This window comes from Tasmannia lanceolata, unplaced genomic scaffold (assembly GCF_043159265.1).
Source record: "Tasmannia lanceolata isolate RefF3 unplaced genomic scaffold, GAP_Taslan_0.1 ptg000004l, whole genome shotgun sequence".
NCBI lineage: Eukaryota > Viridiplantae > Streptophyta > Magnoliopsida > Canellales > Winteraceae > Tasmannia > Tasmannia lanceolata.
In genome coordinates, this window is record NW_027518681.1 from 10561856 (window position 1) to 10587253 (window position 25398).

The following is a 25398-nucleotide window of genomic DNA, read 5'->3' on the forward strand; positions in this document are numbered from 1 at the left end:
AACTTGGCATCATTTAAAAAATTCTGTTGCTGAAAGGAACCAGTAGGCAGATGAAACAACGGTATTTTACAAGATAATTTTTTGTAAAAACTTGGGACCATTTAAAAAAAAACCTGTTGCGGAAAAGGAAGCAGTGGACAGATGGAATTAAGTTATTGTACAAGATAAATTTTTGTAAAAACTTAGGATCATTTAAAAAAAACTTGTTGCGGAAAGGAACCAGTCGTCCTTGTGATGCTGCCTGCAACAAAAGGAAGAAGGGTGGCAAGCCTCAATAATCTTGTTAACTACAATGATGCAGTTTCGAATAGCACTTACAACATTGTACTTCAAGGCCAAATGTCATGATTCCACATACAATCACTTGATTTTTTTATTTTTTTGAAAGATAACAAAGATTTATTCCAATAATTCAGTAATTACAAAGACTGGGATAAGAGGTCCCTGTAACAAATTACAAGGATTACAGGAGATACTAATCAATGATAAGCCAAAGCAAGATATGATCACTTAATCTCCCACATTTCCATCCATACCAACATATGAGATAATGGTCCCCGACAAGCTAGTCCCCGCCTTTGCAAGTTCATCGGCTCTTGAATTGGTAGTACGGTGTTGATGGCATAGTTTTGGTCGTATGATGCGAACAAGATCACGAATCTCATCAAGGACACAAGAAATACGCCATGGTCCAGAAGACCAATTTGCAGCCTAGGCCAAAGCATTAGACGAATCACCCTCCACAATGAGAGGTGCCATATTGTTAGCCGTATACCATTTAAGTCCAAACAATAGTGCTCTGGTCTCCACAGAATTTGCATCGCTAACTCGATTGGACCAGAAAAGGACATAATCTCGTACCCTAACTCATTACGAAGGACTCCGCCAATACCCGCCGGTCCACGATTTCCAAAGGAACTCCCATCAAAATTCAATTTAAACCATCCAGCGGGAGGTGCCATCCATCTTGGTGAAATGCTCTTCCTCAGTGGGTGTTCCGAGATGATCGTATTCCAATTCCGAAGCATATCCCCAGCTGAATACGGGCTCTTCGCTTTAGCCTTGTACCAAGATATCATCGCGAGTTTAGAATCCAATGCGATATGCTGCCATGTCTATTGTTTATTATGAAAAATTCTATTATTCCTCTCATTCCACAGCAGCCATATAACAGCGTAGGTAATGGATGACCATAACGAATAACCATTGCGCCCACTTGATGAAAAGCTCATATGACATTCAACATCAAGGCCACATGGGCCACATGTCATGATTGCACATACAATCACTCAATGAAAATCCATCTGACAAAGGAGTTGAAATTGTTTACTCACGGAAGAAAAGCAGTAGTAAGAAGAAGAGGGTGAATATATCATTTCCATATATGCGCGTAGGCATGTATGCATTAATTGCATGCATCATAAGCATGTGCATCTAAACATTAATGACAAGTTGGCAAATGGCAAGGCATTTGCACATAATACATGAGTGGTGATAAGTGGTGAAATGGAGAGGACCCAAAAGCCTCCTGGTCTAAAGAATTCGATGTACTTAAATTCTACCTAAAACAAGACAATGCCAATCATGAGTGGTGATAAGTGGTAAAATGGAACTAAGTAATTACAGGAAAACATTTTCCATTCGTTCATGACATGATTAAGATGTACCGCTCTTTCAAATGATAAATGTCAAGAATAAATGCCGAAGTCAACAAATGAACCACTAAATCTCAAAAGTTCAATTCTATTCTTTTGCTTCCTCTAAAATATGGTTTCCAAACTAAATGCAAAGAAAAGCTAATTTAACTCATAAACCCTTTAATTCGTACCCTGAAAGATTCAACCTCTTGTGGAAAAGCCCATGAAAGTCACAAGCTACCACTCGGCGAAAGTGACTTTGCTGTCATATTTTAACACCATAGGCTTAAGTAAGGGCGTAAATGTTTTTTTTAACCTGGGTTTTACTTCATTTGGAACGGACCCTAAGTGTAGATTGGGGTGTTGGGTGGGGAAATGAAAAGGCAAAACCAAAGGAGAAGGCCGATTAGAAATGGACAAGGCTGATTTCAAATGGCTTAAAAATCAGATCATGAGCAGAGACAATTGAGGAATCTGCCTTAAGAAAAAGACTTCATGTACAAAAAAAAGAGTACCCAGAGATTAGGAAAGTGTCAAAATAAAAAAGGTGATGATCCAATGATCCAAACAAAATCAAAAGCAAATGCAAGTAGACGCAAAAAATCATCTGCAATTCAAGTCTTTAGAAAGAGGTCTAGACATTTAGGAGCCGTTTGGATACTCAGATTTTAGAATCCGGGATTTCTTCAAAATTGTAGCTAAGAGACGAGAGAAGAAGCAGACCAGCGGTCGTTTTGACTCATTTTTGACTTCTCTCCCTTCTTTCCGTCAGCAAGAGAGTAGCAGATCGTCCCATATTTCTATATTTCTAGGTTTTAGAAATCTTAGGATGTAGGAAAGATTTTTAAAACCTGAATTTCTCACTTAAAATCCAAGAAACGCTGTCAGGAAAGCATACAGCAGCTTAATCATGGACCCTCTTTTGCACTGTTTTCAAACTAAAGAACTGGATTCTAAAAGCCGCGTATCCAAACGGCCCCTTAGTTTTATAGTGGCAGTGATACAACATTCATGGATATTTAGGAGTTTGCATTACAATGAGTTAAAAAAGCATTTGTTGTTTTCTTTCAAACTCTCTACTCCTGAAGGGAAACTAAAAGTTAGATTTCACGCCCAGGAGTAAGTATAAAACTAATAAGAACAAAAATAGAAGCATGGTGATGAATAAAGAAAAGAAATATTAAAAAATATTCAATTTTATACCATGACTTGTATCTTCCTGCGCAGTGGCCAGAGCATTGCTTAATTTGGTCCCTCTTAGAAGAAACACAAGGATATTCAAAACTCAATAATGCAATGATATTTAAGATTAGTTTCACCTTTCTGATAAACATATCTTGAAAATAGAATACGTAGTGCCATCTTTCAGAAAAACCTTAACCTAGGAAGAAACAGCACTTGGAACTTAGATAGCTTAAAAGACACCTAAAATTGGAAACTTATTCAGTAAGAAGAAAATCATGATTTCTACCAACCTAATATGAATATATTGCGTCAGAAAAAGTCGTGTAAGCCCCCATTCAGTCCTGCACATAGCAATGGTGCTGCCAAGGCTTTTGGGTAGCCATCGGGTATCCTCTTTTTTTTAACTGGTGGAGATTTATTAGAAGGAAAAGAAAGCCAACCATCAGGTATCCTATAGCAGTACCTTTATATTCAAAACACCTAAAATATGAAATGTGACCATCCACAACATATGTCCATATAACAATTTTAAGTGCTAAGTTCTCTTAGCAGCACGGAAACACTGATTGATAATGTCATTGGATATACAAATTCAAGTATATATAGAACATAGAAAAATGAATGGGAACTTATCACAAAAATATAAATGGCTTACCTCTTATGAGCTACGATATAGAAATTCAAGTATATTTTCAGTGCTAAGTTCTCTTATCATCACATCAAAGAGCCCTGTAATTTTCTCTCACAAGTCACAAGTTAGTGGAGAATCATGAAATGCATTGTTGTTTCTGTAACCCCATTACAGTCGTCAACTAACTCCAGCTCCAAAGTTCTAAATTACAAGGCAGTCATGTGCAGGCCGTCCATTATAAGATACAAACAAATACATCAAAAAAATATTCAAAAGTTACAGGAAAGACAGAGTGCTCCTATATCATCTTTCCAATAAATTAGATAAATTAATGAGTACTGTGATGCTTTGCAAAGCCCTTTCAAATAAAAAAGCTTTGGAGCATGTGGCAAAAATAAATATGGAGTTGAGCCTTTAAATGTATTCAATTGGAACATAACTACTAAATGTGCCCATTGTAATACCTGTAGAAGTGTTAAATATGGAGAAAGAAATACTCCCCTCTCCCCCCCCCCCCCCCCCCCCCCCCCCCCCCCCGCCCTTTTTTTAATAGCTTAACTCAAACAAATTGCCAAGAATTTGAAGTTAGATTTATTAGAAATGTTGGAACATTGTTCATGCTCTCATAATGCATAATAAAGTTAAAGGAGTATTCAAAGAAACTTACGCCAATCCCTTCCTCTCTTATCACTTCAAGAGTAGCCTTGGCACTTTTAACCTCCCTTGGTTCCTCCCTTACTTGACTCATCGTCGTTCCAAGAGATGGAAGATAAGATTCTGTAACAGACCACCTGACTTCTCTTCCAACACTTCTTTCGGCTCCGTACTCTCGATAATGGGGTGGGACATATTCAATCTCTTTAGAATATATGAAGCAGTACATGGCTGCATTGTACTCATCTGCTTCCTAGCAATGGACAACTGTTTCAACACGCAATCCCCCTTAAATAACTAATCAAATAATGAAAGGGAAAACAAAGGGAAATGATAAATGTGCCCCTTTCCATTACTTGGAACACCCAGGTTCACTTTATCTATGACTGCAAAGATGCAGCTGTACATCACATGGGAAGGATTGAATGGAATACATCCTTCATCGACTTTTGACGTTGATACCAAAGATAGCCGCTCCTTCCTCGTTTTCTTGCCAACTCCCTTTCTTTCACTCGATTCCTCTTTTCCAATCTTTCCTTGCCCTTGTGCTCTATCTTTCCATTACGTCCCATTTCTGAGGGGTATTTTCATCATAAATATATGCCAAAAGTCTCGCCATCTGTCTCCCTAAACAGAGCAGATGTCGTATATGCCAAATACGTGGCATACCGCATATCTGCCCTTTGCTGTGGGTTGATGCCGACCCCATCTGCGTCCAAAGCAAAGATCTCATAGAATAAAGAGAGATTACTCAGGCCATTGTGAAGCATGTAAATTCAAGGCAAGCTACTGAGGAGAAAATAAATAAAAAATTCTAAAGGTTGAAAGACCCCGTGAATTAATTCACTAAAAACCATGAATTTTCTAATTTTGGGGCCTACACAATCTTTCCAGTACATAAATAACAAATGAAAAATACAATACGGGGGGATTTCAATTACCATAATAGTTCTACACAATCTTGTAAACCAAAACCAACATAATACCAATAACAATCTTTTAGTTAAATGTACCAAGGATTTGCACCCATAAAACAACAAAGATTGTATAACTTATGTTGTAACATGCATATGAAAGGATAAAAAAGGCCTATGGCTTACAAAATTGGCTTGCTAATTAGTTTACTTGCGTGTTGCTTTTAAAAGAGTTTGGAGTGTCACCATGTTTTATGGTTTGCCAGGAAGTCGAGGCCATCCTTTTCACTTGACTGTTACTTCTGGAGAAAATAACCACCCACAACCCTGCCATCCCTTTTTTATTTTTGTGTTTTGTCTCCATGTATGTTTCAATAAAATAGTGATTATGTCAGACAAAAAAGCAAGGAAAAGGAGTTAATCAGCGAATTGTCCACACTCATATTCCCTTTTTTATTTTATTGTCTTGTCTCAATGTATGTTCCAATAAAATAGCGATTATTTCAGACAAAAAACCAAGGAAAAGGGGTTAATCAGCGAATTGTCCACATTCACAATTCTCAATTATATCTATAGACAGAGATAGAAAGATATCACAATTTAAATACTTTCTTAGAGGAACCAATTTGTGAGTCCAAGACAATTGGACTCAAATTTATGTTTATGTTTTAGTCCAATAATAAGTTTTGGACTTACAATCCATTCTCACAATCCAAAATAAACATGGCCCAAGTAAACTTCAGAACATGTAGCCATATTCCAACATACCAAGTTTAGCAGCATTCTACTTCCTATCACAGAGTCCTTTGAACTTAACCGCATAAACGAAATTAGGAAAAATTATGCCTACAAATAACAATCAACAGAGTAATCAACAAATCCTCACCATTGTCCAAGCCAATTCATACACCAGTTTCCAATACCTTCATTCCATGGGAACTTCACTGACCCTCTCACAAAGCCCTTCGAACTTAATTGAAGCCAAATGCAACAATACACCTCATCAATGAAATTAGAAAAATAGTGCCCACAAATAGGAACTAACAGAATATTCAACCCATCCTCACCATTGCCCAAGCCAACTCATACAACCGCATCTTGCAGCCTGACATACTTGTCAGCATAGCCCTGCATAGTGTATAAGGGTCAACATCATTGATGAAGTCGAATGAATGAACAAAATGAAAACCACAGCCTGTGGGAATAACGACATAAGGTTCACTTGTTGCGAGAATCAGATGGAGCATCCAGTAATGAATGCCTGACAGGTCAATCAATGACAATCGTATTCTGATTTTGTTTTTTATTTTTGGACTTTCTATACCCACTATTGAAATCTAAAACCCTTAAGATTCCAATGAATTTCAGAAACACGCAAAAGACCAGCAACACAACTAAAAGGAAGAAACATGAATCCCGAATTTTTTTATTTTTTGTGAACAGTTACTTCGCCAATTAATTCCTGAATCTGAAATATGTAACAATGACATATTGAAAGCTAGGGTTTTGAAAACAGTTGCCTCACCATTGGATTCCTGAATCTGAAATCTGTAGCAATGAATTTCAGAGTTCCAATGGATAATGTCTAAAAGAATAATTTTTATGAGATAGAAATACATGAAATTTTAACTCAACGGAGAAAAAATGGAAGGTAATTAATTAATGTTAGCCCACTTTTTGTTTTCCTTCCATTTGTTCGTAGATTAGATTTTCGTTTCTGATCAATACATTAAAAAGAAAATGAGAAAAAGCATAGGTACTCTCTCCAGAACAAAACTATAGCTGGCCAGAAAAATGATGAGATTTGCTTGATATCAAATCAAACCACATTACCAATTTTTATGGTAATTGGTTATGAAAAATCTCAGAAACTAATTCAAATGGTATAGGCAACAAAATGATCCAGAACTATCTTCAAACACAACTTTATTTCAAGTCAAAACAAAATAATCTTTCGAAGATACTTTGGATAGAAAAAGGGTAACACAACAACAATAACAATTTCACATTGACGCATTTAGAATAGTAAGGATTACCAAAATTTGACAATGGAGAAGATAATCTTAAACAAAATGAAATTGACAACAGTAAGAAACTGGAAATTGATATTAACATACACTGAACCAAATAATAAATAAATAAAATTCAAACTCTAAGGAAAATCCATGCAAGCAAAATAAACCCTAGATTTCATTAATTTGGTTGGGTAGAGAAATAATGTGCTTCTCTAGAGGTTCCGTAGTGGTTCCGGGGTATAAAATGTGCTTCTCTAGAGGTTCCGGGGTAGGAAATGTGGTTCCGTAGTGGTTCAGAGGTATAAAATGTGGTTCCGTAGTGGTTCCGGGGTATAAAATGTGGTTCCGTAGTGGTTCCGAGGTATAAAATGTGGTTCCGGAGTGGTTGCGGAGTAGGAAATGTGATCCCGTTGTGGTTACGTGGTATAAAATGTGGTTCCATAGTGGTTGTGGGGTATAAAATGTGGTTCCGTAGTGGTTCCGGGGTATAAAATGTGCTTCTCTAGAGGTTCCGGGGTAGGAAATGTGGTTCCGTAGTGGTTCAGAGGTATAAAATGTGGTTCCGTACTGGTTCCGGGGTATAAAATGTGGTTCCGTAGTAGTTCCGAGGTATAAAATGTGGTTCCGGAGTGGTTGCGGAGTAGGAAATGTGATCCCGTTGTGGTTACGTGGTATAAAATGTGGTTCCATAGTGGTTGTGGGGTATAAAATGTGGTTCCGTAGTGGTTCCGGGGTATAAAATGTGCTTCTCTAGAGGTTCCGGGGTAGGAAATGTGGTTCCGTAGTGGTTCAGAGGTATAAAATGTGGTTCCGTAGTGGTTCCGGGGTATAAAATGTGGTTCCGTAGTGGTTCCGAGGTATAAAATGTGGTTCCGGAGTGGTTGCGGAGTAGGAAATGTGATCCCGTTGTGGTTACGTGGTATAAAATGTGGTTCCCTAGAGGTTCCAGGGTAGAAAATGTGGTTCCATATTGGTTGTGGGGTATAATATGTGGTTCCGTAGTGGTTCGGAGGTATAGAATGTGAATCCGTAATGGTTCCCGGGGTATAAAATGTTGTTCCGAGGTATAAATTGTGGACCCGCTGTGGTTCGAAGGAATTAAAGTGTGCTTCCATGAGTGTAACTTATTGTTCCAATTGTGGTTGTATCATTGTAAATGGTTGTTCATATATTACTTTGTATTCTAATTTTATGGGGGTTTAATATTGGTTCTTATCCTAACAGGGTTTGCGAAAATGGTGGAAAGAATGGCTTCTTTTATGTTACACGTTGATGGGTACTTGAAGGATAAAGTATCATTTGAGTATATTGGCGGGACGAAGATGTCTTTAATTGTGAATCGGAATATAAAATTTGCAGAATTTGAGTCTCTAGTTCACCAAAAAATCCATACCACAGCAACCGGTATCTCACAATCTATACAATGTCGATATGTCGTGGATCCATATCAAATCGTGTTGTACGACATTCGAAATGACGATGACGTAGCTATGGTGATGATGCTTTTTGAGAATAGCCTCTTCAATTGTATGAGCCTGTACATAACCAAAGAGTACAGAGTAGGAGGAATTAGTTCTTCACCGATCCCCATCCGGAGGTAAAATATTCAGTAAGGTGGAAATTTTCATTCTTTCAACTCTCATTCCATTACACTATTAGGTGATGTGAAATTTGTCATTGCTCAGGAATATGAGGGATCGAATTCAACATTATGAATATCCTATTTTATATGGAAATATTTGTGAACCTTCTTCTCGTCCTCTTGAACCGCCATTGAACCTCATAAATAAATCCATCCGTGCAGCGTCAGCAACACCTAATCGAAATGACGTTGGTGCTCCGAAGAACATACAAATATTGGGCAGAAACCGAGAAGATACCAATATTCCTCGGAATCCGAACAGATATTCCGTGGACTTGAACGAAGACTATGAGGACCCTATTTTTAATGTGGCAGACGAAAATACATGGTAACATATGAGCACTGCCATGTAATCTTGTAATTACTAATTACATTTACTTCGCCAGTTCTATGTTTCTCTCATACAATATTCATTCTAACGTAGTCCCTACTGTGCAGGCACGATGCAGAGTTCAGTAGGGATTTCCATAGTGATATGCATGTTAGTAATGGCATTGAATGCGAGGATGGTAATAGTATAAAGGGTGATGATTCATTTGGTGATGATGACTTCGTTGAGGACAGTGTGCGCGAAGGTGACTTTGGTAAGGAAGATGAGTGCGAAGCTGTACGCCCCCTCGTTGGTCTACAGAACGTTGTGGGCGACCCGTTGTGTAATACATATAGAAGGGAGCGGTTGGAAGTAGATGAGATGGTTGTAGATGAATTAAATGAGGGACGTATAGGACTTGAGGAGATGAAGGTGGGGGGAATCTTCCCGAATTTGAAAGTATTTAAGAACAAAGTGAAAGAGTACGCAATTGAACGGAAGTTTGTATTCGTCCCAGTAGATTCAAAGCCTACAAAATATGCTGTTAGATGCAAGGATAAAAGTTGCCCCTTCAGAATCAGTGGGAGAATTTGTTTGGATCATGTTATGGTAAAACGGTTTGTGCCAGAGCATACATGCTCAGGTACTATGAGGGGTAATGACCATCCCCTTGTCACAGCAGCTTGGGCAGCAGACACCTGTCTTGGGTTATTTCCCTGCCCAGGAGACGTGAGGCCTACTCTGATAAGAGCATACATCAAGGATAAGTAGGGTATAACCATAAGCTATGTGAAGGCTTTCAATGCGAAGGTCATTATACACGAAAAAATGTGTGGAAATGCCGAAGCGTCTTACCGCATCCTTCCTGCATATGCTGAAGAGATGGAGAGATGCAATCCTGGCACCATTATGTGTGTATATCGAAGTCGTCAGCTATGGACCGGTGGAGATAATACATTTGCTAGTTTATTTTGGTCATTCGGCCCTAGCATTCGCGCATTCAGTCGAACAATTAGACCACTGATACTAATTGATGGGACACATTTGCGAGGCAAGTATAAAGGAATTTTATTAGCTGCCACTGCAGTAGATGGTGACGGTGGATTATTTCCGTTAGCATATGCAGTGGTTGAGAATGAGATGTATGAGAGCTGGCTATGGTTTCTTCGTTTACTCCGCCAAAGGGTGATACCAGCCGAAAAAAACAACAACAAATTCACTATTTCCTCTGATAGGATGAAGGGTTTGCCTAGAGCTATAGACGAAGCATTGCCGGGATCATACCATAGCTACTGTATTCGTCACCTCAATGCTAATTTTCTGAAGACCTTTAAGAGTCAAATACTTTGTAAACTATTTTCGAGAGCCGCATATGCTTTAAGGGAGAGAGAATATAAGGAGACGATGGAATGTATTAAAGAGAAGAATGCAAAAGCAGAGAAATGGATATCTGAGATTCCTAAAGAAAAGTGGGCTAATGTATACTTTAAAGGGTCTAGGTGGAATATGTTGACAACTAATGCAGCGGAGTACTTCAACAACGTATTAAAGGGCGCACGGGAGTTACCCATCGCGGCTCTAGTCGATCACACTAGATGGAAAGTACAAGAGTACTTCCACCTTCGCCGCAAGGCTGCTTCTGAATGGAAAATGCATTTGACCCATAATGCAGAAAAATGGTTAGCCAGATCATGTCTGTATGGCAGTAAGTTCACACCCCGGCCGTGTAGTTGGAATGAATATGAAGTTATATCGTCAACTAATACGGATCGTGTGGACTTAGAGCAGAGAACGTGTACGTGTGGTCTGTTCCAAATTATGGGATTGCCGTGTGGGCATGCCATAGCAGCCATGGGAGTCAACAAGCTGGACAAATATAGGTACTGTCAGGATTGGTTTTTGGCTTCAACTTATCGGACTACATATGACGACGTGATTCACCCTACTTTAGATCGCACACAATGGCCGGAGCCATCCCATGTTTTAGAAGTAGTGTTGCCACCACGAGTAAGAAGACAGCCTGGACGACCCAAAAAAGTACGAATGGAAAGAGGGCTACAATTTGGACAACATCACAACTGCAAATCATGTGGGGAACCTGGACACAACAAAAGAACGTGCAAAAATCCTCCCCTTGTAAATCTTCAGTTAAATATGACGCCCATCGGTCCATCCGCACCTACAGAAAATACGTATGTTCCATTATGACTCACTTGATATGATTTCTCTATCAAACCCATCATTTTATTGATTGTTGCATGTTTTTTTTGTAGGTCCGGTGTCTCATTCGCACCTCCTTTCTTTGCTTAGGGATGGAGTTGTTGGTTTGTTTGTACAAAGTGGCATTGATTTTGGGACTCTTCATACTGCACATAAATATTTACTCACACAGAATTTGTATAAATTAAACGTTATTATAGACTTATAGTATTACATTGGTTGTACAGCTGACCGTGACTGTTGTAAAACTTATCATTAATGTATCATTGGTGTTGGCAATATCATTGGTTTTTACTCACTACCGAAAAGTCAGTCGGCCCACATTGTTTGGATCATCTAAATCGTTCATTTGATACGACATCACATATATTGGGTGTGCTCAAATAATCAGGTCCATCGAATGGAGGTAATCCTTCCATCTGTGGACGAACAAAGTGTACATACGATTACTCGAAAGTCTGAACCTAGCGTTGGACTTCCCAATGACGAGAGCGGAAGCGCAATATCACTTCTTCCCCGTCCGGACGAACAGTAGAGTTGCAAAGTCTACTGGCCGTCCGACGGAAGTCCAGTAGACTTTGCATCTCTAATGGGCATCATTCGGAATTCCGAACCAATTTCCGGACTTCCGACGGAAGCCCAGTAGGTTGGCAACTCTACTGGACATAATTCGGAAGTCCGGACTTTGGTTCGGAGTTCCGACGCGGATTTCCGAACCAGTACTCGGATTTCCGACGGAAGTCCAGTAGACTTTGCATCTCTACTGGGCATCATTCGGAAGTCCGAGTGTTGCTTCGGCATTCCGAGTCCTTCGGACCACCGATTGAACTTCGGAAATCCGCGTCGGAAGTCCGAACCATTTCCGGACTTCCGACGGAAGTCCAGTAGGTTGGCAACTCTACTGGACATAATTCGGAAGTCCGGACGTTGGTTCGGAGTTCCGACGCGGATTTCCGAAGCAGTACTCGGATGTCCGACGGAAGTCCAGTAGACTTTGCATCTCTACTGGGCATCATTCGGAAGTCCGAGTGTTGTTTAGGCATTCCGAGCCCTTCGGACTACCGATTGAACTTCGGAAATCCGCGTCAGAATTCCGAACCAATTTCCGGACTTCCGACGGGAGTCCAGTAGGTTGGCAACTCTACTGGACATCATTCGGAAGTCCGGAAGTTGGTTCGGAATTCCGACTAGTTCGGAATTCTGACGCGGATTTCCGAAGTTCAATCGGTAGTCCGAAGGAGTCCAGTACAACAGCATATATGGTTCCGGACCGGGTTCATGTACGTTACTACACGAGGATCTACCAATTCAATGGGCTTGATCACATGTATACATCATTTGTGGCGCAAGATCATTCAGATTATATATTAATGATGATCATTTGGGTGATGAACTCGTAATGTTAAGAACTTGATGTTTAAAGCACATATCTTTTGTGTCGGATGGAGAAAAGAGTGGAATTGTGGAACATGTCAGTTTACCGGTCCCCACTACATTTTTCATCTTTACCCCAGTACAAAGAGCTTTTTCCCGATCCTGGTCACTCAGAAGCTTTTTTGTGTTTGTTGTTTTTTAAAATATGTTTTATGAGTAAGCTGGGGTTAGGCAGGACCCCGACCAGATATATTTATGGAAACCAAAGATATACATGAAGGAAGAAAACAACCTCCTTACATAAAAGGGGGGAACAAAAAGAGGCAAGAAGCCCAAACAACAACATCCAAACACAGGACAGAACCTGCAAAAACAGCCCAAAACAAAAAAACAAAGCTCGAAGTGATTTCTTTGCGTTTGGTAGGGGCAGAATAGCTTGGAGATGAAGGGGTGGATTTCTGATCATTGAAAAGATTTGCCCAAGGGAGACTTGCAGACCATATAGATCAATCCTCATCCAGAAGGTTGCTATTCAAGGACCAGATGTTGAAGCCATTCCTCATCCACGACTTCTTCAAGTTGCCAGAAACGCTGAAGAGAGCCCGGATTTGGAACAAGCCTTACCTGCAAACAACCACAATTATCATAATGAATAAGTAGAACATTTTGGTGTTTCCCAATTGTGTGCAAAATATCCACTCACCCTAGCAGGTTGATTTCCGCCACCTACTTCAGGAACGAGGAGAGCAAGTATCGGATCACCCGCGAAGCAATTGAACTCTAATGCATGTACAACCAACAACAATGACTCCCAGGTAAGAATGTGAACAACTTATAGGGATACTTTCCCATAGACCCCATTCAACATTTCCGAAAGTAGGGAAGCTCGCATAGCCGTAATATCTTTCTGGGTGAAATCGAGGCTAGCGTCACGGGTAATGTATTCCATCTCTTTCAAAACGAACAGCCCACAGTCGTGGCTGCAAAACATCAAGCAAAACCGAGAAGAAGAATTAATCGTTTACGGAGGTATCGTAAACTGAAGTAATTGCACGTAACATACCTGTTACCTTGTAGGGGCCGATCGACCACTACATCAATGGGGAATGCACTTATATCAATGTCTTTGACCATTCTGAACCATTTAACAAAGTAATCGACCTACAAATCAAGAATTCCGTACGTTAGGACAGTAGTAAGAAAAAATTAATTACTAATTGCCATACGAATCAAGTAAAGAGTAGTACTCACAAGGGGTTGCACCTTCCTACAATCTGTGTGACTGTAAAGAGAATCGTAAAGAAGGAAGGTACGATGCCCCATATCCAACACGAGAAGTACCCAATGAACCATATCAATGTTAATTGGAATGAGTACTTTTCGTATCTCTTGAAGAGGGGTGTTCTCTACACGAGTTACGAATCTGGAACATGCATCGGGACGTTCACATCTTTCGTCAAGAATAACTTGCTGCAACCAAAAAAAGAAATGTTAGAATTGCCCGCAGCTTGGGAAACAAAAATCACTACTTATAAGTTAATTTAATCTCACAGGTAGATGGGTAGCAAGGCAAATGCATGATCCCTTTTTTTTTGTTCGCCAACATTCGTCCCGCAAGTTCAAGTAATCCGTATATACATTAACAATCTACATAACAGACCATAGGTCAACGAGAAGGAATTCTAAGAAGATATGTGTACCAACGCATTATTCACGCTTTACGTTACTAACTGAACCATATAACATCTTACCGGAGATGATATCCACCCTCTACGATCGGTTAGTATAAGCAAGTCTTCTTTACACATGTGGTACCCATCACTGTGAATGACTCTCTCACTGCAAATCGAGTAAAAAGTCAGCTACCTCTATGGTCCTTTGGTCATATAATTGTACTTAAACAACCTATGTATGCAATTAATCGGAGATATTAGAATTAAAAAACAATGTAGGTTGTACGAAAATTTACCTAGGTGGTAGCGCTGCCAATGCATCCACCTTCATCGCTGCAGGCCCGGTGATATTGCGAAGAGCATACATGCTTTTCCGGTTGCTTATGACATACGGTGAACTGACTGCTCTACTAGGTTGTAACTTCCTTCGACGTTGCTTCACATTTTTTTCAATGCTCCCAATAACTTTTTCATCTTCTTTCTTATTTGATTTCTTACTCTTACTGAGGTTCAAATCAGGAGTGTCAACCAAGATAACCATTTTAGCTGCAGCATCCCTGACATCCCTAGTAATTAGGCTATCAATAGAGATATGTTCTACGCTATCATCAACTATGTGTTTCCCCATATCATCTACAAAAACACCATCCCCTACTTCCCCCTTCGCAGTCACTATCTCGGGTTCCCCATCCATATTGTCGGCCTCTCGTTCCCTCTTTCTCGTTATCTTCGTTGGGATATTATTCCCTGACTCCAAACCTTCCCTCTTTCTGGAACCTCTCCCGAACAAATGAATTTTTACCTCCCTCATTTCACGTTCAACTCTGGTTAACCTCTCCAACAATGAACTATTTGTAACAGATTCATCTACTTCGGACTTCCCATGTTCCCCTCTTCCTCTCGTACTTCTCCTCCTTCGTTCCCTCCTCTGATATGTCGCAATTGGCCTCATTGGATCCCTCAGTACAGGCAGAGTTTGACCCCTGCAATCCCCCACTGGGACCACAATTGAACCGACTGAATCGCAAGGAATACTACCATCGTCGTGTTGATCATCGAGTCGAAGTAGAGATTCTTCCCTTGCCGTAGCTTCGACCCTCCTAACCACCTGGAATACATTCCATATTACTAATTACAAATACGACTGTAAAAATAACACGAAAGACATACAACGACCAACATGCATTATACTCTCACCTCTGCGGCTTTCACCGTCCCATGAATAATAGAGTTAATCAACTGTTGATGCTCCATCTTCTTCGTATTCATCTGAGCGGTCCACTTAAATAGACGCGGATACGCATCAGGAGAATTAGGTGCCCATAACGTGGTATGCTCAAATAGCCATACCTGATATCAAAGTAGATTAGATCCGCATAAGATAGAAAGAAAAAAACTATATGCAATGAATGGAAAATTACCTGTAAAATGATAGAGCAACCCAATATATGTCCCTTTCCACCGAGTGCAGCATGTGAATCTAATGATCTGACCAAGAACTCATGAACGGGAAAAGCCCATGCAACATTTCCTATAGTCTGCAGATCAATATACGGGAAGAGGCAAGAACATGCCTTCTGGTCCCTCTGCGCAAACAAGACAGTGCTGCAGAATAACAATATCAAATGCTTCACAGTCGACTTCACCAAGTCTTCTTCGTCTGAATCCATATCGGCATTAATAACCTTGACCACCTCGTCATAGGTGGCGGTTGGACCCCCAAACCTCCAACCATCCACAGTATCACTGCTAGACCAATCAAATTGCGGCCTTTCCCCAATCATACTTAAACCTAATATTTTAGCTACATCACTAACTAGAAATGGGAGTACGATGCCGCCCAAACAAAAACCTTTCCGTTTGGGATCCCATTTATTTACCATTGTCGTCAAAATCTTCTTCCGCAACTCGACATCTTCGAGGCCCTCATGCAGAACCAAATCTGTAAATGGGGTATCCTTTATGAAATCCCTATGCACATCCCGTAACCGAATATTTTGTAGGGACTCATGAAAGCGTGATGGACAGCATCTAGATAAGACATATTTCGCCTGCAAAAATGGCACTATTAAACAGTTGAGCGAGAAACAGCAGGAGATGCAGACGGAAAATATAACAGTTACTCACCATCACGAAAAAGGAAACAATTGTTGGGAAAGATCAACAATTTTGTTTACTTCGTATGTATCTGTCGAAACCACCAACAATCACTTGAAACACAATATTAGTCTATTCAAACACAGTATTACTCCATTGAAACAACAAGGATAAAGAAACCATATGTAATCACTTTAAACAACACAGGGCTCCCCAAATAACTGGAAACAACCAGACGTAAAGATCATGAACACCATATATGACAACCGTAGCTAATCCCTTCAAATTTAAACAATCAAACATCGGTTCAAACAACATATGGCTCCCCAAGTAATAGCAACCATAACAAACCGTACGAGAGTCAAGCAAAACCATTCAAACTTAAACCACCAAAAATCACTTAAAACAACCATAGCTATATAGATACTTGAATCAAATTCATAAGAACCATCATAAACATACCATGCAAGCAAGACACACAATATAACGATAATAACATATAATCCATCCATCCATAATAACATATCAAACCCGTATATAACATAACATCCATGAACCATTAAAAAAAAAAAATTTAAAAGAAACATAACATCCATCTATCCATAAATCAACCACAGCAACGCTCTAATGATCTGGGGGCAACAGATGGTGGACCAAGTTGGTCAGTGAAGAAAGCTGCTCCGTGAGTGAGGTGACCGCTGTGCCCAAGTCCTGGCGGAGGGTGGAGATCTCGGTGCGTACCCCAGTCAAAGCTTGCTGAGTCGCCAATTGCTCTTGATGATGGGATTGTAAAAGCTGATTAACCGCGGTAAAGTGCCCGTCAAGGTGCTGACGATGTGCACGAAGCTCCTGCGCAACAAACTCCTGTGATGCAAAACGCTGAGCCGGCTGACGAGGAGGGGGAGCAGGGCCCTGTATATGAAGCCGCATGGCCTTTATAGTTTTAGCATTGAACACAGTTGCGGGACTAAGGCGTTCTTCACCACCTTGTATCAACTTCTCATGGTTGAAGACATGCGTGAGAAGCATCCCGAATGGTAGACTAGCCAAGGCCTTTGTCCTCGTGTCCTCCATGAACCTAAGGAGGATATAGCCAAGGTGAAGGGGCATGCCGCGAAGAAGTCGGTGCATAATAAAAGCCTCAAAAGGCCGGACCATGTCAGCATTGCCTCCGCGAGGCGTGATATTGCTCGTCAGAATCTTGTGTAGGACTTTGCACATAGGGGTCAGGGAATTGTAGGATACGTTGGTTGACCCGTCAGTAGGTGGGCCTTCGCAACCAAGCTCCCCATAGGCGGCGACCGGATCATCTATACAGGCACTAATGTCATCCATGGTTCCGGGCCAAAAGTAGATTTCGTCGCCTGTGGTGGGAAGAGAGACAACTTCACAAAACTTTTGAACTGTCATATGGATGGTTTTGTTGTTTACTCTGGATTGGAAGACCTTCAAATCTCTGTCGAATCTGTAATTGGCATAGAATTGCTTGACGAGAGTCGGGTACGAGTCACAGTGAATTTCGAGAAAATTGACCCATCGAAAGGCCAGAAATAAGGGTTTCACATTATAAACTTCGACATCTTTAAAAATGACTTTCCTACCTCGGAGTATGCCCTTCCTTTCTATACGACCGAGGGACCCAACCTCTACATCTGCATCCTCATTGCCCATATCCTCATCGGAGGCAGGAGGACTAGGGGAGGGCTCACGGATAGCCTTCCCACGCCGTTTGCGGGTGGAAGACCCTGCATCTACATTCACATTCTTCTTTCTTTGCTTCGCGCGCTGCATGACTATAGGGGTTTTGGGTTAGGTGGTTAGTGGGGTTCACAAAGTAAAAGGGGAGCCGCTTCCGGTCCTTATCTGCACAAAGCAGGAGAATAACTTGGAGGGGAAGATACTTTAAGTAGGAGATAGTTGAAAAGTTGAAATTAAAGATACTTCAAAGAAAACCATGTTTCAGAAAGTTTGTACAAACACACTATTTAGAGACTTCGAACCACTTGAAACCAATGTTAGGATAGACGAACTACGGAACCACATATTAGAAAGTTCACAAATATGATTAGTGGAACCACATATTAGAAAGTTCAAACCACAATAACTGGATAGATGAAGTACAGAACCACAAATTACACAGTTTGAACCAGTAATACTGGATACAGGGTCCATGGAATACTGGTTCCAACTTCGGCAGAATAAGTGGTTTCATGGATGCAACTTCCATGGAATAACGGTTCTAACTTTCAAACCCCTAATTGAAACCCTTCAAACAAATTCAAAACAATGCAACCATTGAAAAGCATTGAAAACCATGGAAACCCCAAATGATACCCTTGAAACCATTGGAAACCTATATGCAACCATTTAAACCCTAAATGAAACCAGCCAAACCATTGAAACCATAAATGCGAGCCTAAACCATTGAAACCCTTTCAAACCAAAAATTATACTATTGAAACCCTTTGGAACTAAAATTGGTTCGAACTATATACAAAAAGAGAAACCAGATGAACCTATTGAAAAATGCCAAAATAGAGGATCCTTGTTACGTGCAGAATCTGTACCACTTATTTAGTTATTTTCCTTTATGTTAATTTTCCCGTAGGGTCACTCCCATCTATGTAATGGAGTTGGTTTTGAGTGATTGTGGTGTCAGTTATGGAGAGTAAGTTAAATTTTGGTCCCATCCCATGTTTGGTTGCCTTTTAGCACTAGGTATTTTTTAATCCCACTCTTCTAATCATTACTTCTGGGGTGAAATTTTTAATCCCACTTTTGTAATGATTGAAATGTCATCCCATCCCAAGATAACCCCAGGAACAAAAATAAACTCAGGAACCAAAAATAAGCTTCAGCAGATATTTTTTCTACCCAACAGTGCAAACAACCAAACAAAGGTTTTTTTTTTCCCAACATATCTCCCAGGGTATTTTTTTCTCCCACATAACCAAACATGGGATTTTTATTTTACCGGGATACTTCTACGACTTTTTTTTTGCCACCTATCTCCCAGGGTATTTTTTTCTCTCACATAACTCCCAGGAACAAAAAAAACCTGGCAACCATACAGAGCACAAAGAGTTCTTATTTTGGTGTTACATTTCTTGTTTTTGGTGGAGTTAAGACAGAAGCCTCTGGTTTGGCCATTTCCCACTTTTAACCTCGTGGTTTGGAAGTTACCAACGACACCACCAGGTATGTGGCATGCAACAAAAGCGAAGAATCCTAAGATCATCTCCTGCTGACTTACCAATTCTCCTATCAACTGTGGATGCACGTTATCAAGAGTTTTGGCATAGGTAGGGTATCTCAAGGATCAATCAAGAAAGTCATTCTTAATTGGAGTATACGCCCTTTCGGCGAAGCTGGTTGAATCACATGGAAGAATGTCCCATTTGTTTTGATATGTCAACTTTCGAAATAAGGAACAACTGAATAGTGAAGGAGCGCGAGAGAGAAATAGGAAGAATACTGCTAGATATCAACATTGTTATACTATGGGGAAGAGGGAACAAGCTCAAACCCACAAACACGGTGAGTGATATTCTAAGGGGTCGGACAACGAATCTCGTGGAGAAGAGTGGAAAACCTAAAACCTCACTAAAGTGGTACACCCCACCCCTTGGATCAATCAAATTCAATTTTGACAGAAGCTACAAAGGAAGCCCGGGCTGGGTAAGGATTGGGGTAATCTTCCGTAACTACGATGGGTAAACAATCCCATGCCATTAAAAAAATATCTTTAAAAATCTTTTCTTTTTCTGTATCACTGGGCATATGTGATGCAAATGAAGTAGAAGCCCATGCCTTAATTCTTCTTCTTTTTTGAATGTTGAAGCTTTCATTAAAAGGAAGAAGACCAAGATGGTCGAAACTCCAAAGATTACAAGGACAGAAAAACAAGAGAAGCCCGTGCCTTACTATGGGGGCTGAAATGGTATTCGAATGCTAGACTAGAGGCACTGATCATCGAAGGGGACTCCTCTAACGCCATCGCTTGGACTGCTACTAAATCGTCAGGACCTTGGAAGCAAGATGACGTAATAGCAGAGATTAGATATTTGTGTTTATTCTAGCAGTTCCTAAATCTCATCTTACATGTCCAGCATTTCCATAGGTTTTCATGATTTTATCAGGATTTCCAGCAAAATTCCGAACCAAAACATTTATGTTTCTCTCACAACTGAAACCGAATTCAAAACTGAAGTGGGGTATAACCATAACCTTGGTTGAGCCTCGTTTAGGCCTATAAAATGATATGAAGGGAGACCAATTGTCATCGCAGGACAATCCTCCCCTACCAAATCTCGTTGACGTCCTTTTCTTTCCTTCAGCATACCACCTCCTTCAACGATTCCTCCATCAATTCTTCCGATGAGGAGCTCGATCCTCCCATCGACTCTTCAACCGACTGGGACACTCCAAGCGCCCATTCCTTGTTGCCCATATTGCTCTTTCCATCATAGGGCCTTCAACTAATTGTAAGGTTGAGACTCTCCCATCCTTGCCATTCTTCGTATGTACAATGGGGAACATGTATGGGAACCACTCGCCCATGGTACTTACCACTACAAGATGAGGTATGGGAACTACCTACCTTTGCTGCACATGAGAACTCCATTCCTTGTATCACCTGGTAGTCGTACAAGGGCATTGTCGTGAGGTTGATGGAACTCTACGAACTTTACTTCCACACCTTTTCCACCCTAGGGTGGGCCTCCAAGTTTACGACCTTCACGGGTGTAAAGTCATTCGCAAATTGTAGGCCTAACGGCATACCATCCTCCAACACGAAGTTGCGAGTTATGCATATGTACACTGAAGCCTCGTGGTCTTCCCGTTAATGAGCACGTCCAAATATCATGATTTCCACAAAAACCCTAATATTTTAGGGCTTTTTTTGTTTTTATCAATGTTCTCTTTCTTAAAATGTGGGTTTAATGTACCCATGGGGTGGGGTTTCATTGTCTGTGGTGGAGGTGACGGCGGTGGCCGGAGATGGCGAAGGTGGCGGTGGAAGGAGGTGGCGGTGGCAAATGGCTTCAAACCACTGATAAGGGTATTTCTGTCCTCAATATATTAACCATGTTTAGTTTTACTCATTCCGTCAGGTTAAACTAACGGACCGTCAACAGCGGGGGTCTACTAAAAAATGTCATAAAGTTGAGGGGGTGTCATTGCTAACTTCCAAACCACGGGGTTAAAAGTGGAAAATGGCCAAACCACAAGGGGTGTATCTGTATTTTTCCCTTTTTTAAAAAAAATACATTAACTACATGAAAGTTTCATTATAGATGTTGAAGAACAAAAGGGACAACAAATATTCATCACAATGCCAATTAGAACTTCAAATCATCAACTTTGTTCGAGGCTAGCATTACCTTAACCAACAAAAAGAAATTCAAGAACAGGAGGGAATCTTAAAAGGGAAAAAATACAGCCAAAGTTGCTCCATGATTACCAGGTTGTTCTGTAACTCAGTATGGATCAGTTTTTCAAAATGCCGATGGGGTGAAAATGCAGCGAAAGTGAATCCTAGTCGACTTGGTTGATGCGGCTGAGTACTTGGTTGATGAGACTGAGTAATCGGTTGACTCCCCCACATAAATCAGGACAATCAGAGGAGCTTTGATGGACTTTGTAGGACAAAACGCGGACTCGGCTAAGAACACAGCCAAGTTAAAAAGAGTTCACTTGGGTGAGTCCATGATGATGTGGGGGAGTTTTGAAACTATGGCATGGATTAAACATTTAATGGAATTGAAGGGGGTAATACAGAACAAGTTTGAGAGGGGGTAATATAGAACAACTTTGACATGGTTCTTGTCTACTTCAGTTTCCATTTGCTAGAGTGCTAAATTGTTGCATAGGTTGTCATAAGTTTGAGATGGAAAATATTCCTTTTTTTCTTATATTTACTTGAAGCGTAAGCTAATCTTGGAACTGATATTAAGTGAAGACATCTCTCTCAAGAAAGTTTTGGTAAATGCTTCTAAAAGTAAGTAGGTCTGGGAAAGTTGTATTGACTTATAAATCCCTATCGTCGAGTTCTGAACCGTGGGAATCAAACCATGACTGAAGTGGTAGTGAAATGGCAAGGAGCTGAAGTTGAAGATGCAACATGGGAGCGCTACCATGATCTATTGAAGAGGTTTCCAGATTCAAACCTTGAGGACAAGGTTGCTTGAAGTGGAGGGGAATGTTACGTGCACAATCTGTACCAGTTATTTAGTTATTTTCTGTAGGGTCAGACCCATGTATGTAATGGAGTTTGTTTTGAGTCATTGTGGTGTCAGTTATGGAGTCCTGTTACTAGTACGTGGAGTCAGTTGTCGTACTTGTCATTTGGAGAATTGTATTCTACTTAAACTCTTCTCTCATGAATGAAAGATATACAACTTTCTTCTCTTAAAAAGTATACTCTTTCATGGAGGTTGGCTCCCTCCAAGTAGCCATTTTTCACCATAGGAAAATCCAAGAGAAAGACGTAACAATCCTTGCAACCACAAATATGAGGGTTCGAACCAGAAATAGTTACAACCACAATTGAACCAAAATTGACAATTGAGATAATTATTTCCACAGAAGGAATAATAGGAACCACTATTTTCAGACTTCGAACCACTTCAAACACACTATTAGACAGTTCGAATGAAAATCATTGCTTACAAGGATCCTTGGAACCATACTTACTGGTTTCAAGGGTTCGAAAGTCTCAAAAATCCCAAAATAAATGCTTATGCCTCTTTCCCTTCTGTCAAAAGAGTGCAAAACAAAATCGATAACGGTCCTTCTCCCAATAAAATCAAATGAAACCCTTTGCAAACAAAAATAAAACCCTTCACTACCAAAATGAAACCCTTCAAAACCTACAAATCCTGAATCAAATCCTAACAAACCACAGTTACACCTTTCAAAACAAATGGAACCCTTTTGAACCCTAAATGAAACCCTAATTTGGTTTCTAAAATTGATTTCTTTCAATCCATCGAAACCCTAACAAAACGAAAATCAACAAAATGAAACCCTTTGCAAACCATGGATAAACTAGAAATCAAATGAAACCTTTTCAAACCCTAACACAGGAACTAATTATAGCTTTATACAATTTCAATAATGGTTCCAAGTATTTCATCTCCAACACCCAAAGAAGAAAACCCAAAAAATGAAACCCTACATTAAATGGTTTAAAAAATACCTTGGAGAGTTGAAGTACGGGTTTTGGCAAGAGGAGCTACACTTTCCGGCGACAACCTAAACTTTCCGACGCGTATGCAACCTTCCCGGCAAGAATAGTATTTTTCGGCGAGGTCAAAGGGAGAGAACGAGTGAAAAAAAGGAGAAAAAGACTGAAAAAGGGTAAAAGAGGGTGAGAGGGTGAGAGGGTAAAACGAGAGGTTAAATGGATGGAAGGGTATTTTACTTATCTTCCTCTCCCAACCGTCTCTTTTCTCCACCGACGGTGAGAAGTCTCGTCTGAGAAGAGAGAGGTAAAAAAAAAAACAGTGTAAAAGATAAAAAACGAAAGTAAGAAAAATTAAGTTACAAAAGGGTATATTTGTCTTCAAACACAGTTTCTCTCACCTCACACCCCTTATTTTATAATTTTCGAATCCCTACCCTTTATTAACAATTTCCATAAAACTTTGCATTTTTTTCATCATTTACCCAAAAACTGAACCAAATAATAAATAAATAAATAAATAAAATTCAAACTCTAAGGAAAATCCATGCAAGCAAAATAAACCCTAGATTTCATTAATTTGGTTGGGTAGAGAAATAATGGCGTACCTCTGTGGGAGGAATCTGGAATGGGAATATTCTTTTCCTTTATTTGAAAGATGGTAGAATGTAATTGGAAAAAGAAAACAGAAAATAGAGTAGAGTTTAGTACTGAATCATCAGAATAGAGTCAATTGGAGAACAGAGAAAACAGACCTAAATCATGCAAAAAGAAAAAAAGAAAAAAAATTTGCAGGGAAATAAATGAAAGAACAAAACTGTAGCAAATAGGGGGGATAAAATAAATTTCATCTAATCTACCTTTCAAAACAACAAATAGAGGGGATAAAACCCTTCCCCGAAATATTGCTGTCATTTTTATAAAAAAAAACCTTCCCCGAAACCCTTGTTCACCACCTTTTATAATAGCAAGCGGAGGGAATAAAATCCTTTCCCGAATTCTTTCAGATTACTGCTCTCTCTCTCTCTCTCTCTCTCTCTCTCTCTCTCTCGGCAAATCTACCTGGCTCCAATGAAATAGTTAGGGCGAAATCTGAGAGAGGAAGCCATTTCTGAGTGGGATTTTTATTTCGGTGGAGAAAATCATGGGCATTTGTGGGTCAATTTCTTGAGAGAAGAAATGCGTGCAGAGATTGACGGTTGTGAAAACATCTCTTTAGTTCAATTTGGCCATTTTCACACCGATTTGGTCATTTTCACCTTCTTTGTTTTCCAAACAGTACTGCGTAATAAGTTGGTACCTAGGAGATGCTGAAAACGTGTCTACACGAGGAGAGGGAGAATCCACATATATAACCTAGAAATCTTTTCTCCCTTTCTGATATGGGATCTTAATTACAATCCACTCTCCTTAGGGCTCAACGTCCTCACTGGCACCCCCTTCGGGTCCACCTCTCTTGAGGCCCAGCATCCTCGCTGACACACCATATTGCGGGGAGGTCTGGCTTTGATACCATTAACTATTGTCTAGTTCTAGGTCTTCTACCCTCCCTGTTTTGTTTTCCAGCAGTACTACCATGCCCAACCCACCTCGCAAGTGCCCGTCCCTTGGGGATGCTAAAAACGAGTCTACATAGGGAGAGCGAGAATCTGCATATATAGCCTAAAAACTAGCCCAAAAACCAACTGGAAGAATAGGAGACCCGGAATCAGATAATATTTAGACAGTGGAGTCAGGGCATGATATAATGGTATCAGAGCCGGACCTCCTGCAGTACGCTATGCCAGGGAGAATACTAGGCCGAGAATACTAGGCCCCAGAGGAGTGTGACAGTGAGAATGTTGGGTCCCAAAGGGGTGG

At 40.3% G+C, this 25398-nt stretch overlaps 1 protein-coding gene and 1 long non-coding RNA gene across 15 annotated transcripts; both read right to left on the minus strand.

Moving 5' to 3' along the window:
* Positions 1–347: 347 nt before the first annotated feature.
* Positions 348–24815, minus strand: LOC143876305 (uncharacterized). Of its 13 annotated transcripts, none has more exons than XR_013250360.1 (9): positions 24601–24815; positions 24147–24183; positions 6089–6149; positions 5908–5991; positions 4121–4816; positions 3478–3551; positions 3113–3226; positions 2957–3018; positions 348–1304 (listed from the first exon to the last, which is right to left on the minus strand). It is a non-coding gene; the product is annotated as an uncharacterized LOC143876305 (long non-coding RNA). The 13 variants fall into 13 exon arrangements; XR_013250359.1 differs by having other exon boundaries at positions 24495–24815; XR_013250362.1 differs by having other exon boundaries at positions 348–1061; positions 24399–24815.
* On the minus strand, positions 12788–14475 carry LOC143876304 (putative ubiquitin-like-specific protease 1B). 2 transcript variants are annotated; one of them, XM_077378049.1, is made up of 6 exons: positions 14334–14475; positions 14134–14229; positions 13834–14052; positions 13653–13743; positions 13286–13562; positions 12788–13206 (listed from the first exon to the last, which is right to left on the minus strand). In XM_077378049.1, the coding sequence occupies exons 1-5, from the start codon at positions 14388–14390 to the stop codon at positions 13537–13539; spliced, it is 489 nt and encodes a 162-aa protein (XP_077234164.1). In that variant the 5' UTR covers positions 14391–14475; the 3' UTR covers positions 12788–13206; positions 13286–13536. The 2 variants fall into 2 exon arrangements, with proteins under 2 accessions (XP_077234164.1, XP_077234162.1); XM_077378047.1 differs by having other exon boundaries at positions 13646–13743.
* Positions 24816–25398: the final 583 nt, after the last annotated feature.